This window comes from Dendrobates tinctorius, unplaced genomic scaffold (genome assembly GCF_039654945.1).
Source record: "Dendrobates tinctorius isolate UK_male_01 unplaced genomic scaffold, ASM3965494v1 ptg000445l, whole genome shotgun sequence".
NCBI classification, from domain to species: Eukaryota; Metazoa; Chordata; class Amphibia; order Anura; family Dendrobatidae; genus Dendrobates; species Dendrobates tinctorius.
The window spans coordinates 504756-520631 of NW_027362107.1; the positions used below are offsets into that span (position 1 = coordinate 504756).

At 50.5% G+C, this 15876-nt stretch overlaps 1 protein-coding gene across 7 annotated transcripts in view; it reads left to right on the forward strand.

Moving 5' to 3' along the window:
• Positions 1 to 15876, forward strand: part of USH1C (USH1 protein network component harmonin) — a 270528-nt gene that overhangs the window by 231551 nt on the left and 23101 nt on the right. For all 7 annotated transcript variants that reach the window (XM_073564288.1, XM_073564289.1, XM_073564291.1 and 4 more), the window contains one exon: positions 871 to 926. In XM_073564288.1, the coding sequence (XP_073420389.1) occupies positions 871 to 926 (56 nt within the window). The remainder of the gene's footprint in view (positions 1 to 870; positions 927 to 15876) is intronic.

The window sequence follows — 15876 nt, forward strand, 5'->3', positions numbered from 1 at the left end:
CGCCTTGTGAGCGCTCATACTTGGCTGACTCCCCCCGCTATGTGACTGTTCCTACATGGCTGACTCGCCCGCAATGTGACTGTTCCTACGTGGCTGACTCGCCCACTATGTGACTGTTCCTACATGGCTGACTCCCCCGCTATGTGACTGTTCTACGTGGCTGACTCCCCCCGCTATGTGACTGTTCCTATATGGCTGACTCGCCCGCTATGTGACTGTTCCTATATGGCTGACTCGCCCGCTATGTGACTGATCCTACGTGGCTGACTCGCCCGCTATGTGACTGTTCCTATGTGGCTGACTCGCCCGCTATGTGACTGTTCCTATGTGGCTGACTCGCCCGCTATGTGACTGTTCCTACGTGTCTGACTCGCCCGCTATGTGACTGTTCCTATGTGGCTGACTCGCCCGCTATGTGACTGTTCCTACGTGGCTGACTCGCCAGCAATGTGACTGTTCCTACGTGGCTGACTCGCCAGCAATGTGACTGTTCCTACGTGGCTGACTCCCCAGCAATGTGACTGTTCCTACGTGGCTGACTCCCCCGCTATGTGACTGTTCCTACATGACTGACTCCCCCGCTATGTGACTGTTCTACGTGGCTGACTCGCCCACTATGTGACTGTTCCTACTTGACTGATTCGCCCGCTATGTTACTGTTCCTACTTGGCTAAACGCCCGTTTCCCTCTCATCAACACCTGGCCATGGCTGACAAGCATCACTGTGGTAATGGCACCCAGACTCTCGTCCAGTGTTGCCCCCCCGTCGTCATACTACAGTCTTCGGTGAACGTACTCAGGACTGGATCACTGCCGGCTATCATATTCTCTCCTACCCTACTGCAACTCTCATTATTCTTCTCTTCACAGGACTGGATCGATCTGGTTATTGCCGTGTCTCCACCGAAGGAGTACGATGATGACGTGTAAGTAATCCCTGCCATCATGGGCCCTGCTCACCAACACCCACCTGCGCTGCAGCCTCGCATCCCCTTATGTACTGGGGTCGCTTCCCCACCGTCCTGCTTTCCTCCAAGTGTCAGCTCTTCTGCACAGGATCGTCAGTGTGGCGGAGCCGAGAGCAGTGCTGAAGGGAACCATCACTTCCACAGCTGCACTCACTATTCTGCTGTTACATTGTGTCTTATCGTCCAGTTACCTCCAGAGCTGCACTCACTATTCTGCTTTTACATTGTGTCTTATCCTCCAGTCACCTCCAGAGCTGCACTCACTATTCTACTATTCTGGGTAACTGGGACAATGTCCTCAGAAATAAGAATACAGAAAATAAATGGGAAATGTGTAAGAACATCCTTAATAGGCGCTGTAAGCGGTTTATACCTTGTGGGAATAAAAGGACAAGAAATAGGGAAAACCCAATGTGGCTAAACACAGAAGTAAGAGGGGCGATTACCAGTAACAAGAAAGCATTTACTACTAAAGCAGGACGGCCCCGCTGAGGATCTAACAACTACAGGGAGAAAAATACTTTATCTAACAAACTAATTACAGCTGCCAAAAAGGAAACAGAGGAGCACAAAGGAGAGTAACACTAATCCCAAGCTGCTCTTCACCTATATCAATAGTAACAGAATCATAAGTGACAGTGTAGGAGCCTTATAAAACTGTGAGGAAAGAATGGTTGTAGATGACGAGGAAAAAGCGAATATATTTACACACCTTCTTCTCCACGGTATTCACGGTGGAAAATGAAATGCCGAGAGACAAAGAAAACCCGATATTAAGGGTCACCAATCTAACCCAAGAAGAGGCGCGAAACCGGCTACATAAGATTACAATAGATAAATCTCCGGGTCCGGATGGCATACACCCACGAGTACTAAGAGAACTAAGTAATGGAATAGACAAACCATTATTTCTTATATTTAGGGACTCTATAGCGACGGGGTCTGTTACACAGGACTGGCGCATAGCAAATGTGGTACCAATATTCACAAAGGCTCTAACAGTGACCTGGAAATTATAGGCCAGTAAGTCTAACCTCTAATGTTGGTGAGATATGTGAAGGGTTTCTGAGGGATGTTATTCTGGATTATCCTCCTTAAATGTAAGGTTATACACATGAGAAGAAGGAATCAATATCACCATTACACACTGAACGGGAAACCACTGGGTAAATCTGACATGGAGAAGGACTTGGGGATCCTAGTTAATGATAAACTTACCTGGAGCAGCCAGTGCCAGGCAGCGGCTGCCAAGGCAAACAGGATCATGGGGTGCATTACAAGAGGTCTGGATACACAAGATGAGAGAATTATACTGCCTCTGTACAAATCCCTGGTTACAGCGCACATGGAGGACTGTGTACAGTAGGGTGACCGGATCTCATATGGGGGGGGGAAATGTCAGAATCTTGTTCGTCTGGACCCCACAAAACGATTCCCCTTTCCAGATATTGAGAGAGCCAAAATTTGAGCTCGATCAAACGACGTTAACCCGTGCCGCTCGTCGCTCAAAGTTTGAAAAAATCCAAATTGAGGTGTTTTAAGATTTAGGTATTTTGCATAGTCTGTTAGACTATAAAGAATGTGACAACAACATTGCAGAAATAGCCCTGACCACATTTTCGAACCATTTGTGGTATTTGAATGCAGAGTTGGTGGGATTATCGTTTTTTGATCCCTCCATTACAGACAATGAAAAGTTGTTAATGGCTAATAAATTGCTCAGTAGCACAGATGAACCATCAGAGCACGCTAACCTACATGAGCTGATAATGTTACATAGTTATCTAATCTATTGTAGAGCTTTTGTTAAAGTAGTTTTTGAAACGTCAGAATATAATGCTCGGCATTTGCTTACAACTTGCAGGACATATTGCTTTTGTTCTTCATCTTTTGTCAGAAGGTCGTTAAAGTCGGTTACTTCCTACCTCTTAATTTTTCTTTCCTAACTTTTGGATTTACAACCCTAGCGTGCTGTGATGGTTCATCTGTGCTACTGAACAATTTATTAGCCATTAACAACTTTTCATTGTCTGTAATGGTGGGATCAAAAAACGATAATCCCACCAACTCTGCATTCAAATACCACAAATGGTTCGAAAATGTGGTCAGGGCTATTTCTGCAATGTTGTTGTCACATTCTTTATAGTCTAACAGACTATGCAAAATACCTAAATCTTAAAATACCTCAATTTGGATTTTTTCAAACTTTGAGCGACGAGCGGCACGGGTTAACGTCATTTGATCGAGCTCAAATTTTGGCTATCTCAATATCTGGAAAGGGGAATCGTTTTTTGGGTTCCAGACGGACAAAATTCCGACATCGATTTTTTGCGGTCACCCTAGTGTACAGTTTTGGGCACCGATGCTGAGGAAGGATATAATGGAACTAGAGCGGGTACAAAGGAGGGTAACAAAATTAATAAAGGGTATGGGGGAACTACAATACCCATATATTGTATATTGTATCTTAGTGATTAGGTTCTTTAGAAGGACGTAGATATGGGGATTATTCTGACAGAATATAGGCTGAACTGGATGGACACAGGGCTTTTTTCAGCCTGCTAACTATGTTACTATGTTACATCATGTCTTCTAGTCAACTCCAGAGCTGCACTCACTATTTTGCTATTATATCGGGTCTTATCCTCCAGTCACCTCTATAGCTACAGTTAGGACAAGGCGACAGAGAAGCCCCCGGAGGTGGATGTGGGGGGCACATACTTTACTCCATATAGGACATTTCTCTCCTGTAGTTTTTTTCACAGGCTAATGATAGACTGGATCCAGCAGTGAGCAGACCTCTCCACATACCTCTTCGTCGGCCTCTGGCTCGCTGCGTAGCGGTCGTCGGCCCCTGGCTCGCTGCGTAGCGGTCGTCAGCCCCTGGCTCGCTGCGTAGCAGTCGTCGGCCTCTGGCTCGCTGCGTAGCGATCGTCGGCCTCTGGCTCGCTGCGTAGCGGTCGTCGGCCCCTGGCTCGCTGCGTTGCGGTCGTCTGCCCCTGGCTCGCTGCGTAGCGGTCGTCGGCCCCTGGCTCGCTGCGTTGCGGTCGTCGGCCCCTGGCTCGCTGCGTAGCGGTCGTCTGCCCCTGGCTCGCTGCGTAGCGGTCGTCTGCCCCTGGCTCGCTGCGTAGCGGTCGTCGGCCCCTGGCTCGCTGCGTAGCGGTCGTCGGCCCCTGGCTCGCTGCGTAGCGGTCGTCGGCCCCTGGCTCGCTGCGTAGCGGTCGTCGGCCCCTGGCTCGCTGCGTAGCGGTCGTCGGCCCCTGGCTCGCTGCGTAGCGGTCGTCGGCCCCTGGCTCGCTGCGTAGCGGTCGTCGGCCCCTGGCTCGCTGCGTATCGGTCGTCGGCCCCTGGCTCGCTGCGTAGCGGTCGTCGGCCCCTGGCTCGCTGCGTAGCGGTCGTCGGCCCCTGGCTCGCTGCGTAGCGGTCGTCGGCCCCTGGCTCGCTGCGTTGCGGTCGTCGGCCCCTGGCTCGCTGCGCAGCGGTCGTCTGCCCCTGGCTCGCTGCGTAGCGGTCGTCGGCCCCTGGCTCGCTGCGTAGCGGTCGTCGGCCCCTGGCTCGCTGCGTAGCGGTCGTCGGCCCCTGGCTCGCTGCGTAGCGGTCGTCGGCCCCTGGCTCGCTGCGTAGCGGTCGTCGGCCCCTGGCTCGCTGCGTATCAGTCGTCGGCCCCTGGCTCGCTGCGTAGCGGTCGTCGGCCCCTGGCTCGCTGCGTAGCGGTCGTCGGCCCCTGGCTCGCTGCGTAGCGGTCGTCGGCCCCTGGCTCGCTGCGTAGCGGTCGTCGGCCCCTGGCTCGCATAGCAGTCGTCGGCCCCTGGCTCGCTGCGTAGCAGTCGTCGGCCCCTGGCTCTGTTATGGGGAAGCGGAATACCTCTGTACAGTTGAGGTGGCTGACAGACCCCTGCTGCGGTTGCGAGGGGTGCTGATAACAGTGCGCTTTATTTACAACTAATGTGTAAACGTCAGGAATATGGAGAACGTAGTTGTGTTTTCTGGAATGATGGAGAGCCGGGACCCCACAAGTCAACTGTGTCCACGGAGCACTCCAGAAGGACCATCTCCTTATCATGGTGTTCATGGGCTCGTACACATGAATAGTCCAGAGCCATCTGCTTCCGATTTACCATGAACGATGCTGATATTGGTGAGCAGGCATCAGACATTAACTGCTGAGCGGGGGTTCATATACTGCTTACAACGAACTTGGCGCATTGTGAGTGCAGCTCTGGCTGGAGGATTGTGAGTGCAGCTGTGGCTGGAGGATTGTGAGTGCAGCTGTGGCTGGAGGATTGTGAGTGCAGCTGTGGCTGGAGGATTGTGAGTGCAGCTGTGGCTGGAGGATTGTGAGTGCAGCTGTGGCTGGAGGATTGTGAGTGCAGCTGTGGCTGGAGGATTGTGAGTGCAGCTGTGGCTGGAGGATTGTGAGTGCAGCTGTGGCTGGAGGATTGTGAGTGCAGCTGTGGCTGGAGGATTGTGAGTGCAGCTGTGGCTGGAGGATTGTGAGTGCAGCTCTGGCAGTAGCTGGAGCATTGTGAAACGTTGAGGCACTACTAGGTATTGGAGAGTGTCATTGCCGTTGTCTCTTCTGTCCTCCATGTTTTCTGACTTATCCTGAGATTGTGGCGGCGTCTGTCCCAGTATACCGGACAGGTGTATGACACACAGGTGGAGTGGTCTCTGTTTCCCACCCTTGCTTGTCATTAATGAACGGTTGGTGTTTTTATTTTCACCCAGTGACCCCGACGCCATTGAGCAGTTTGGGAACAATTACTCTACGTACACACCGGGCTTCCTGAAAACGCGGCCATGACAGTCAGGTCACTCCCGCTGTGTGACGCCGTGAGCGGTTCTCTGGACGGCTGTTTAAATCTTTATTTTCACTCTGCCAATCTCAGTCATTGAAATAATCGGGGTTTATCAGCCATGAAAGGGTTAATGTTGGCAAAAAAATGTTCTGGGGGAAAAAAAAGCGTTATGGGCAAGATTAGTAGATGCATGGTCCTGGCACCAGGATCCCACCCACCTGCCTGTGTGCTAGAGACCAAGCGTACAGTGATGTGTGAATAACCTGCCCCCCCACTGACAGCATCGCCTGCCCCCCCGCTGACCGTATCGCCTGCCCCCCGCTGACCGTATCGCCTGCCCCCCCGCTGACCGTATCGCCTGCCCCCCCGCTGACCGTATCGCCTGCCCCCCCGCAGACCGTATCGCCTGCCCCCCCCGCTGACCGTATCGCCTGCCCCCCCCGCTGACCGTATCGCCTGCCCCCCCCCGCTGACCGTATCGCCTGCCCCCCCCCGCTGACCGTATCGCCTGCCCCCCCGCTGACCGTATCGCCTGCCCCCCCGCAGACCGTATCGCCTGCCCCCCCGCAGACCGTATCGCCTGCCCCCCCCGCTGACCGTATCGCCTGCCCCCCCCCGCTGACAGTATCGCCTGCCCCCCCCCGCTGACCGTATCGCCTGCCCCCCCGCTGACCGTATCGCCTGCCCCCCCGCAGACCATATCGCCTGCCCCCCCCCCGCTTATTCTTCTTCTATTTAGAGATGACGTTTCCACCCGTCTAGTCTTTCTGGCCGACATCTTCCCCGTACACACAGTATTATGGGGCGTACGGGCCATTCTGGGGAGGAATAAAGGACTTTTATATGACACTCCCTGATGACGCTGTCTAAACTGGATTCTGTGGGTGTTACATGGTGTGGGTCCCTCTGGTAGATTTTCACTGTGGTAGTGGGTTCTGTGGGTGTTACATGGTGTGGTTCCCTCTGGTACATTTCACTATGGTAGTGGGTTCTGTGGGTGTTTCATGGTTTGGGTCCCTCTGGTAGATTTTCACTATGGTAGTGGGTTCTGTGGGTGTTACATGGTGTGGGTCCCTCTGGTAGATTTTCACTATGGTAGTGGGTTCTGTGGGTGTTACATGGTGTGGGTCCCTCTGGTAGATTTTCACTATGGTAGTGGGTTCTGTGGGTGTTACATGGTGTGGGTCCCTCTGGTAGATTTTCACTATGGTAGTGGGTTCTGTGGGTGTTACATGGTGTGAGTCCCTCTGGTAGATTTTCACTATGGTAGTGGGTTCTGTGGGTGTTACATGGTGTGAGTCCCTCTGGTAGATTTTCACTATGGTAGTGGGTTCTGTAGGTGTTACATGTTGTGGGTCCCTCTGGTACATTTTCACTATGGTAGTGGGTTCTGCGGGTGTTACATGGTGTGGGTCCCTCTGGTAGATTTTCACTATGGTAGTGGGTTCTGTGGGTGTTACATGGTGTGAGTCCCTCTGGTAGATTTTCACTATGGTAGTGGGTTCTGTGGGTGTTACATGGTGTGAGTCCCTCTGGTAGATTTTCACTATGGTAGTGGATTCTGTGGGTGTTACATGGTGTGGGTCCCTCTGGTACATTTCACTATGGTAGTGGGTTCTGTGGGTGTTACATGGTGTGGGTCTCTCTGGTACATTTCACTATGGTAGTGGGTTCTGTGGGTGTTACATGATGTGGGTCCCTCTGGTACATTTTCACTATGGTAGTGGGTTCTGTGGGTGTTACATGGTGTGGGTCCCTCTGGTACATTTTCACTATGGTAGTGGATTCTGTGGGTGTTACATGGTGTGGGTCCCTCTGGTACATTTCACTATGGTAGTGGGTTCTGTGGGTGTTACATGGTGTGAGTCCCTCTGGTACATTTTCACTATGGTAGTGGGTTCTGCGGGTGTTACATGGTGTGGGTCCCTCTGGTACATTTTCACTATGGTAGTGGGTTCTGTGGGTGTTACATGGTGTGGGTCCCTCTGGTACATTTCACTATGGTAGTGGGTTCTGTGGGTGTTACATGGTGTGGGTCCCTCTGGTAGATTTTCACTATGGTAGTGGGTTCTGCGGGTGTTACATGGTGTGAATCCCTCTGGTACATTTTCACTATGGTAGTGGGTTCTGCGGGTGTTACATGGTGTGGGTCCCTCTGGTAGATTTTCACTATGGTAGTGGGTTCTGTGGGTGTTACATGGTGTGGGTCCCTCTGGTACATTTTCACTATGGTAGTGGGTTCTGTGGGTGTTACATGGTGTGAGTCCCTCTGGTAGGTTTTCACTATGGTAGTGGGTTCTGTGGGTGTTACATGGTGTGGGTCCCTCTGGTACATTTTCACTATGGTAGTGGATTCTGTGGGTGTTACATGGTGTGGGTCCCTCTGGTACATTTCACTATGGTAGTGGGTTCTGTGGGTGTTACATGGTGTGAGTCCCTCTGGTACATTTTCACTATGGTAGTGGGTTCTGTGGGTGTTACATGGTGTGAGTCCCTCTGGTACATTTTCACTATGGTAGTGGGTTCTGTGGGTGTTACATGGTGTGAGTCCCTCTGGTAGATTTTCACTATGGTAGTGGATTCTGTGGGTTACATGATGTGGGTCCCTCTGGTACATTTTCACTATGGTAGTGGGTTCTGTGGGTGTTACATGATGTGGGTCCCTCTGGTACATTTTCACTATGGTAGTGGGTTCTGCGGGTGTTACATGGTGTGAGTCCCTCTGGTAGATTTTCACTATGGTAGTGGGTTCTGTGGGTGTTACATGTTGTGGGTCCCTCTGGTACATTTTCACTATGGTAGTGGGTTCTGAGGGTGTTACATGGTGTGAGTCCCTCTGGTACATTTTCACTATGGTAGTGGGTTCTGCGGGTGTTACATGGTGTGAGTCCCTCTGGTAGATTTTCACTATGGTAGTGGATTCTGTGGGTGTTACATGGTGTGGGTCCCTCTGGTACATTTTCACTATGGTAGTGGGTTCTGCGGGTGTTACATGGTGTGAGTCCCTCTGGTACATTTTCACTATGGTAGTGGGTTCTGTGGGTGTTACATGGTGTGGGTCCCTCTGGTACATTTTCACTATGGTAGTGGGTTCTGTGGGTGTTACATGGTGTGAGTCCCTCTGGTAGATTTTCACTATGGTAGTGGGTTCTGTGGGTGTTACATGGTGTGGGTCCCTCTGGTAGATTTTCACTATGGTAGTTGGTTCTGTGGGTGTTACATGGTGTGGGTCCCTCTGGTAGATTTTCACTATGGTAGTGGGTTCTGTGGGCGTTACATGGTGTGGGTCCCTCTGGTACATTTTCACTATGGTAGTGGGTTCTGTGGGTGTTACATGTTGTGGGTCCCTCTGGTAGATTTTCACTATGGTAGTGGGTTCTGTGGGTGTTACATGTTGTGGGTCCCTCTGGTACATTTTCACTATGGTAGTGGGTTCTGTGGGTGTTACATGTTGTGGGTCCCTCTGGTAGATTTTCACTATGGTAGTGGGTTCTGTGGGTGTTTCATGGTGTGGGTCCCTCTGGTAGATTTTCACTATGGTAGCTGGTTCTGTGGGTGTTACATGGGGTGGGTCCCTCTGGTAGATTTTCACTATGGTAGTGGGTTCTGTGGGTGTTACATGGTGTGGGTCCCTCTGCTACATTTTCACTATGGTAGTGGGTTCTGTGGGTGTTACATGTTGTGGGTCCCTCTGGTAGATTTTCACTATGGTAGTGGGTTCTGTGGGTGTTTCATGGTGTGGGTCCCTCTGGTAGATTTTCACTATGGTAGCTGGTTCTGTGGGTGTTACATGGTGTGGGTCCCTCTGGTAGATTTTCACTATGGTAGTGGGTTCTGTGGGTGTTACATGGTGTGGGTCCCTCTGCTACATTTTCACTATGGTAGTGGGTTCTGTGGGTGTTACATGTTGTGGGTCCCTCTGGTACATTTTCACTATGGTAGTGGGTTCTGTGGGTGTTACATGGTGTGGGTCCCTCTGGTACATTTTCACTATGGTAGTGGGTTCTGTGGGTGTTACATGGTGTGAGTCCCTCTGGTACGTTTTCACTATGGTAGTGGGTTCTGCGGGTGTTACATGGTGTGGGTCCCTCTGGTAGATTTTCACTATGGTAGTGGGTTCTGCGGGTGTTACATGGTGTGGGTCCCTCTGGTACATTTTCACTATGGTAGTGGGTTCTGTGGGTGTTACATGGTGTGGGTCCCTCTGGTACATTTCACTATGGTAGTGGGTTCTGTGGGTGTTACATGGTGTGGGTCCCTCTGGTAGATTTTCACTATGGTAGTGGGTTCTGCGGGTGTTACATGGTGTGAGTCCCTCTGGTACATTTTCACTATGGTAGTGGGTTCTGCGGGTGTTACATGGTGTGGGTCCCTCTGGTAGATTTTCACTATGGTAGTGGGTTCTGTGGGTGTTACATGGTGTGGGTCCCTCTGGTACATTTTCACTATGGTAGTGGGTTCTGTGGGTGTTACATGTTGTGGGTCCCTCTGGTAGATTTTCACTATGGTAGTGGGTTCTGTGGGTGTTTCATGGTGTGGGTCCCTCTGGTAGATTTTCACTATGGTAGCTGGTTCTGTGGGTGTTACATGGTGTGGGTCCCTCTGGTAGATTTTCACTATGGTAGTGGGTTCTGTGGGTGTTACATGGTGTGGGTCCCTCTGGTAGATTTTCACTATGGTAGTGGGTTCTGTGGGTGTTATATGGTGTGGGTCCCTCTGGTACATTTTCACTATGGTAGTGGGTTCTGTGGGTGTTACATGTTGTGGGTCCCTCTGGTACATTTTCACTATGGTAGTGGATTCTGTGGGTGTTACATGGTGTGGGTCCCTCTGGTACATTTCACTATGGTAGTGGGTTCTGTGGGTGTTACATGGTGTGAGTCCCTCTGGTACATTTTCACTATGGTAGTGGGTTCTGTGGGTGTTACATGGTGTGGGTCCCTCTGGTAGATTTTCACTATGGTAGTGGGTTCTGCGGGTGTTACATAGTGTGGGTCCCTCTGGTACATTTTCACTATGGTAGTGGGTTCTGTGGGTGTTACATGGTGTGGGTCCCTCTGGTACATTTCACTATGGTAGTGGGTTCTGTGGGTGTTACATGGTGTGGGTCCCTCTGGTACATTTCACTATGGTAGTGGGTTCTGTGGGTGTTACATGGTGTGGGTCTCTCTGGTACATTTCACTATGGTAGTGGGTTCTGTGGGTGTTACATGATGTGGGTCCCTCTGGTACATTTTCACTATGGTAGTGGGTTCTGTGGGTGTTACATGGTGTGGGTCCCTCTGGTACATTTTCACTATGGTAGTGGATTCTGTGGGTGTTACATGGTGTGGGTCCCTCTGGTACATTTCACTATGGTAGTGGGTTCTGTGGGTGTTACATGGTGTGAGTCCCTCTGGTACATTTTCACTATGGTAGTGGGTTCTGCGGGTGTTACATGGTGTGGGTCCCTCTGGTAGATTTTCACTATGGTAGTGGGTTCTGCGGGTGTTACATGGTGTGGGTCCCTCTGGTACATTTTCACTATGGTAGTGGGTTCTGTGGGTGTTACATGGTGTGGGTCCCTCTGGTACATTTCACTATGGTAGTGGGTTCTGCGGGTGTTACATGGTGTGGGTCCCTCTGGTAGATTTTCACTATGGTAGTGGGTTCTGCGGGTGTTACATGGTGTGAATCCCTCTGGTACATTTTCACTATGGTAGTGGGTTCTGCGGGTGTTACATGGTGTGGGTCCCTCTGGTAGATTTTCACTATGGTAGTGGGTTCTGTGGGTGTTACATGGTGTGGGTCCCTCTGGTACATTTTCACTATGGTAGTGGGTTCTGTGGGTGTTACATGGTGTGAGTCCCTCTGGTAGGTTTTCACTATGGTAGTGGGTTCTGTGGGTGTTACATGGTGTGGGTCCCTCTGGTACATTTTCACTATGGTAGTGGATTCTGTGGGTGTTACATGGTGTGGGTCCCTCTGGTACATTTCACTATGGTAGTGGGTTCTGTGGGTGTTACATGGTGTGAGTCCCTCTGGTACATTTTCACTATGGTAGTGGGTTCTGTGGGTGTTACATGGTGTGAGTCCCTCTGGTACATTTTCACTATGGTAGTGGGTTCTGTGGGTGTTACATGGTGTGAGTCCCTCTGGTAGATTTTCACTATGGTAGTGGATTCTGTGGGTGTTACATGATGTGGGTCCCTCTGGTACATTTTCACTATGGTAGTGGGTTCTGTGGGTGTTACATGATGTGGGTCCCTCTGGTACATTTTCACTATGGTAGTGGGTTCTGCGGGTGTTACATGGTGTGAGTCCCTCTGGTAGATTTTCACTATGGTAGTGGGTTCTGTGGGTGTTACATGTTGTGGGTCCCTCTGGTACATTTTCACTATGGTAGTGGGTTCTGAGGGTGTTACATGGTGTGAGTCCCTCTGGTACATTTTCACTATGGTAGTGGGTTCTGCGGGTGTTACATGGTGTGAGTCCCTCTGGTAGATTTTCACTATGGTAGTGGATTCTGTGGGTGTTACATGGTGTGGGTCCCTCTGGTACATTTTCACTATGGTAGTGGGTTCTGCGGGTGTTACATGGTGTGAGTCCCTCTGGTACATTTTCACTATGGTAGTGGGTTCTGTGGGTGTTACATGGTGTGGGTCCCTCTGGTACATTTTCACTATGGTAGTGGGTTCTGTGGGTGTTACATGGTGTGAGTCCCTCTGGTAGATTTTCACTATGGTAGTGGGTTCTGTGGGTGTTACATGGTGTGAGTCCCTCTGGTACATTTTCACTATGGTAGTGGGTTCTGTGGGTGTTACATGGTGTGAGTCCCTCTGGTAGATTTTTACTATGGTAGTGGGTTCTGCGGGTGTTACATGGTGTGAGTCCCTCTGGTAGATTTTCACTATGGTAGTGGGTTCTGTGGGTGTTACATGGTGTGAGTCCCTCTGGTAGATTTTCACTATGGTAGTGGGTTCTGTGGGTGTTACATGGTGTGAGTCCCTCTGGTAGATTTTCACTATGGTAGTGGGTTCTGTGGGTGTTACATGGTGTGAGTCCCTCTGGTAGATTTTCACTATGGTAGTGGGTTCTGCGGGTGTTACATGGTGTGAGTCCCTCTGGTAGATTTTCACTATGGTAGTGGGTTCTGTGAGTGTTACATGGTGTGGGTCCCTCTGGTACATTTTCACTATGGTAGTGGGTTCTGCGGGTGTTACATGGTGTGGGTCCCTCTGGTACATTTCACTATGGTAGTGGGTTCTGTGGGTGTTACATGGTGTGGGTCCCTCTGGTAGATTTTCACTATGGTAGTGGGTTCTGTGGGTGTTACATGGTGTGGGTCCCTCTGGTACATTTTCACTATGGTAGTGGGTTCTGCGGGTGTTACATGGTGTGGGTCTCTCTGGTTTATTTTCACTATGGTAGTGGGTTCTGCGGGTGTTACATGTTGTGGGTCCCTCTGGTACATTTCACTATGGTAGTGGGTTCTGTGGGTGTTACATGGTGTGAGTCCCTCTGGTAGATTTTCACTATGGTAGTGGGTTCTGTGGGTGTTACATGGTGTGAGTCCCTCTGGTAGATTTTCACTATGGTAGTGGGTTCTGCGGGTGTTACATGGTGTGAGTCCCTCTGGTAGATTTTCACTATGGTAGTGGGTTCTGTGAGTGTTACATGGTGTGGGTCCCTCTGGTACATTTTCACTATGGTAGTGGGTTCTGCGGGTGTTACATGGTGTGGGTCCCTCTGGTAGATTTTCACTATGGTAGTGGGTTCTGTGGGTGTTACATGGTGTGGGTCCCTCTGGTACATTTTCACTATGGTAGTGGGTTCTGCGGGTGTTACATGGTGTGGGTCTCTCTGGTTTATTTTCACTATGGTAGTGGGTTCTGCGGGTGTTACATGTTGTGGGTCCCTCTGCTACATTTTCACTATGGTAGTGGGTTCTGTGGGTGTTACATGGTGTGGGTCCCTCTGGTACATTTTCACTATGGTAGTGGGTTCTGCGGGTGTTTCATGGTGTGGGTCCCTCTGGTTCATTTTCACTATGGTAGTGGGTTCTGTGGGTGTTTCATGATGTGGGTCCCTCTGGTTCATTTTCACTATGGTAGTGGGTTCTGTGGGTGTTACATGTTGTGGGTCCCTCTGGTAGTGGGTTCTGTGAGTGTTACATGGTGTGGGTCCCTCTGGTACATTTTCACTATGGTAGTGGGTTCTGCGGGTGTTACATGGTGTGGGTCCCTCTGGTACATTTCACTATGGTAGTGGGTTCTGTGGGTGTTACATGGTGTGGGTCCCTCTGGTAGATTTTCACTATGGTAGTGGGTTCTGTGGGTGTTACATGGTGTGGGTCCCTCTGGTACATTTTCACTATGGTAGTGGGTTCTGCGGGTGTTACATGGTGTGGGTCTCTCTGGTTTATTTTCACTATGGTAGTGGGTTCTGCGGGTGTTACATGTTGTGGGTCCCTCTGGTACATTTCACTATGGTAGTGGGTTCTGTGGGTGTTACATGGTGTGAGTCCCTCTGGTAGATTTTCACTATGGTAGTGGGTTCTGTGGGTGTTACATGGTGTGAGTCCCTCTGGTAGATTTTCACTATGGTAGTGGGTTCTGCGGGTGTTACATGGTGTGAGTCCCTCTGGTAGATTTTCACTATGGTAGTGGGTTCTGTGAGTGTTACATGGTGTGGGTCCCTCTGGTACATTTTCACTATGGTAGTGGGTTCTGCGGGTGTTACATGGTGTGGGTCCCTCTGGTAGATTTTCACTATGGTAGTGGGTTCTGTGGGTGTTACATGGTGTGGGTCCCTCTGGTACATTTTCACTATGGTAGTGGGTTCTGCGGGTGTTACATGGTGTGGGTCTCTCTGGTTTATTTTCACTATGGTAGTGGGTTCTGCGGGTGTTACATGTTGTGGGTCCCTCTGCTACATTTTCACTATGGTAGTGGGTTCTGTGGGTGTTACATGGTGTGGGTCCCTCTGGTACATTTTCACTATGGTAGTGGGTTCTGCGGGTGTTTCATGGTGTGGGTCCCTCTGGTAGATTTTCACTATGGTAGTGGGTTCTGTGGGTGTTACATGGTGTGGGTCCCTCTGGTACATTTTCACTATGGTAGTGGGTTCTGCGGGTGTTACATGGTGTGGGTCTCTCTGGTTTATTTTCACTATGGTAGTGGGTTCTGCGGGTGTTACATGGTGTGAGTCCCTCTGGTACATTTTCACTATGGTAGTGGGTTCTGTGGGTGTTACATGTTGTGGGTCCCTCTGGTACATTTTCACTATGGTAGTGGGTTCTGCGGGTGTTTCATGGTGTGGGTCCCTCTGGTTCATTTTCACTATGGTAGTGGGTTCTGCGGGTGTTTCATGGTGTGGGTCCCTCTGGTTCATTTTCACTATGGTAGTGGGTTCTGTGGGTGTTACATGGTGTGGGTCCCTCTGGTACATTTTCACTATCGTAGTGGGTTCTGTGGGTGTTTCATGGTTTGGGTCCCTCTGGTAGATTTTCACTATGGTAGTGGGTCCTGTGGGTGTTACATGGTGTGAGTCCCTCTGGTACATTTCACTATGGTAGTGGGTTCTGTGGGTGTTACATGGTGTGAGTCCCTCTGGTACATTTCACTATGGTAGTGGGTTCTGTGGGTGTTACATGTTGTGGGTCCCTCTGGTAGATTTTCACTATGGTAGTGGGTTCTGTGGGTGTTACATGGTGTGGGTCCCTCTGGTAGATTTTTACTATGGTAGTGGGTTCTGCGGGTGTTACATGGTGTGGGTCCCTCTGGTAGATTTTTACTATGGTAGTGGGTTCTGTGGGTGTTACATGGTGTGGGTCCCTCTGGTAGATTTTCACTATGGTAGTGGGTTCTGTGGGTGTTACATGGTGTGGGTCCCTCTGGTAGATTTTTACTATGGTAGTGGGTTCTGTGGGTGTTACATGGTGTGGGTCCCTCTGGTAGATTTTCACTATGGTAGTGGGTCCTGTGGGTGTTACATGGTGTGGGTCCCTCTGGTAGATTTTCACTATGGTAGTGGGTTCTGTGGGTGTTACATGGTGTGGGTCCCTCTGGTATATTTTCACTATGGTAGTGGGTTCTGCGGGTGTTACATGGTGTGGGTCCCTCTGGTAG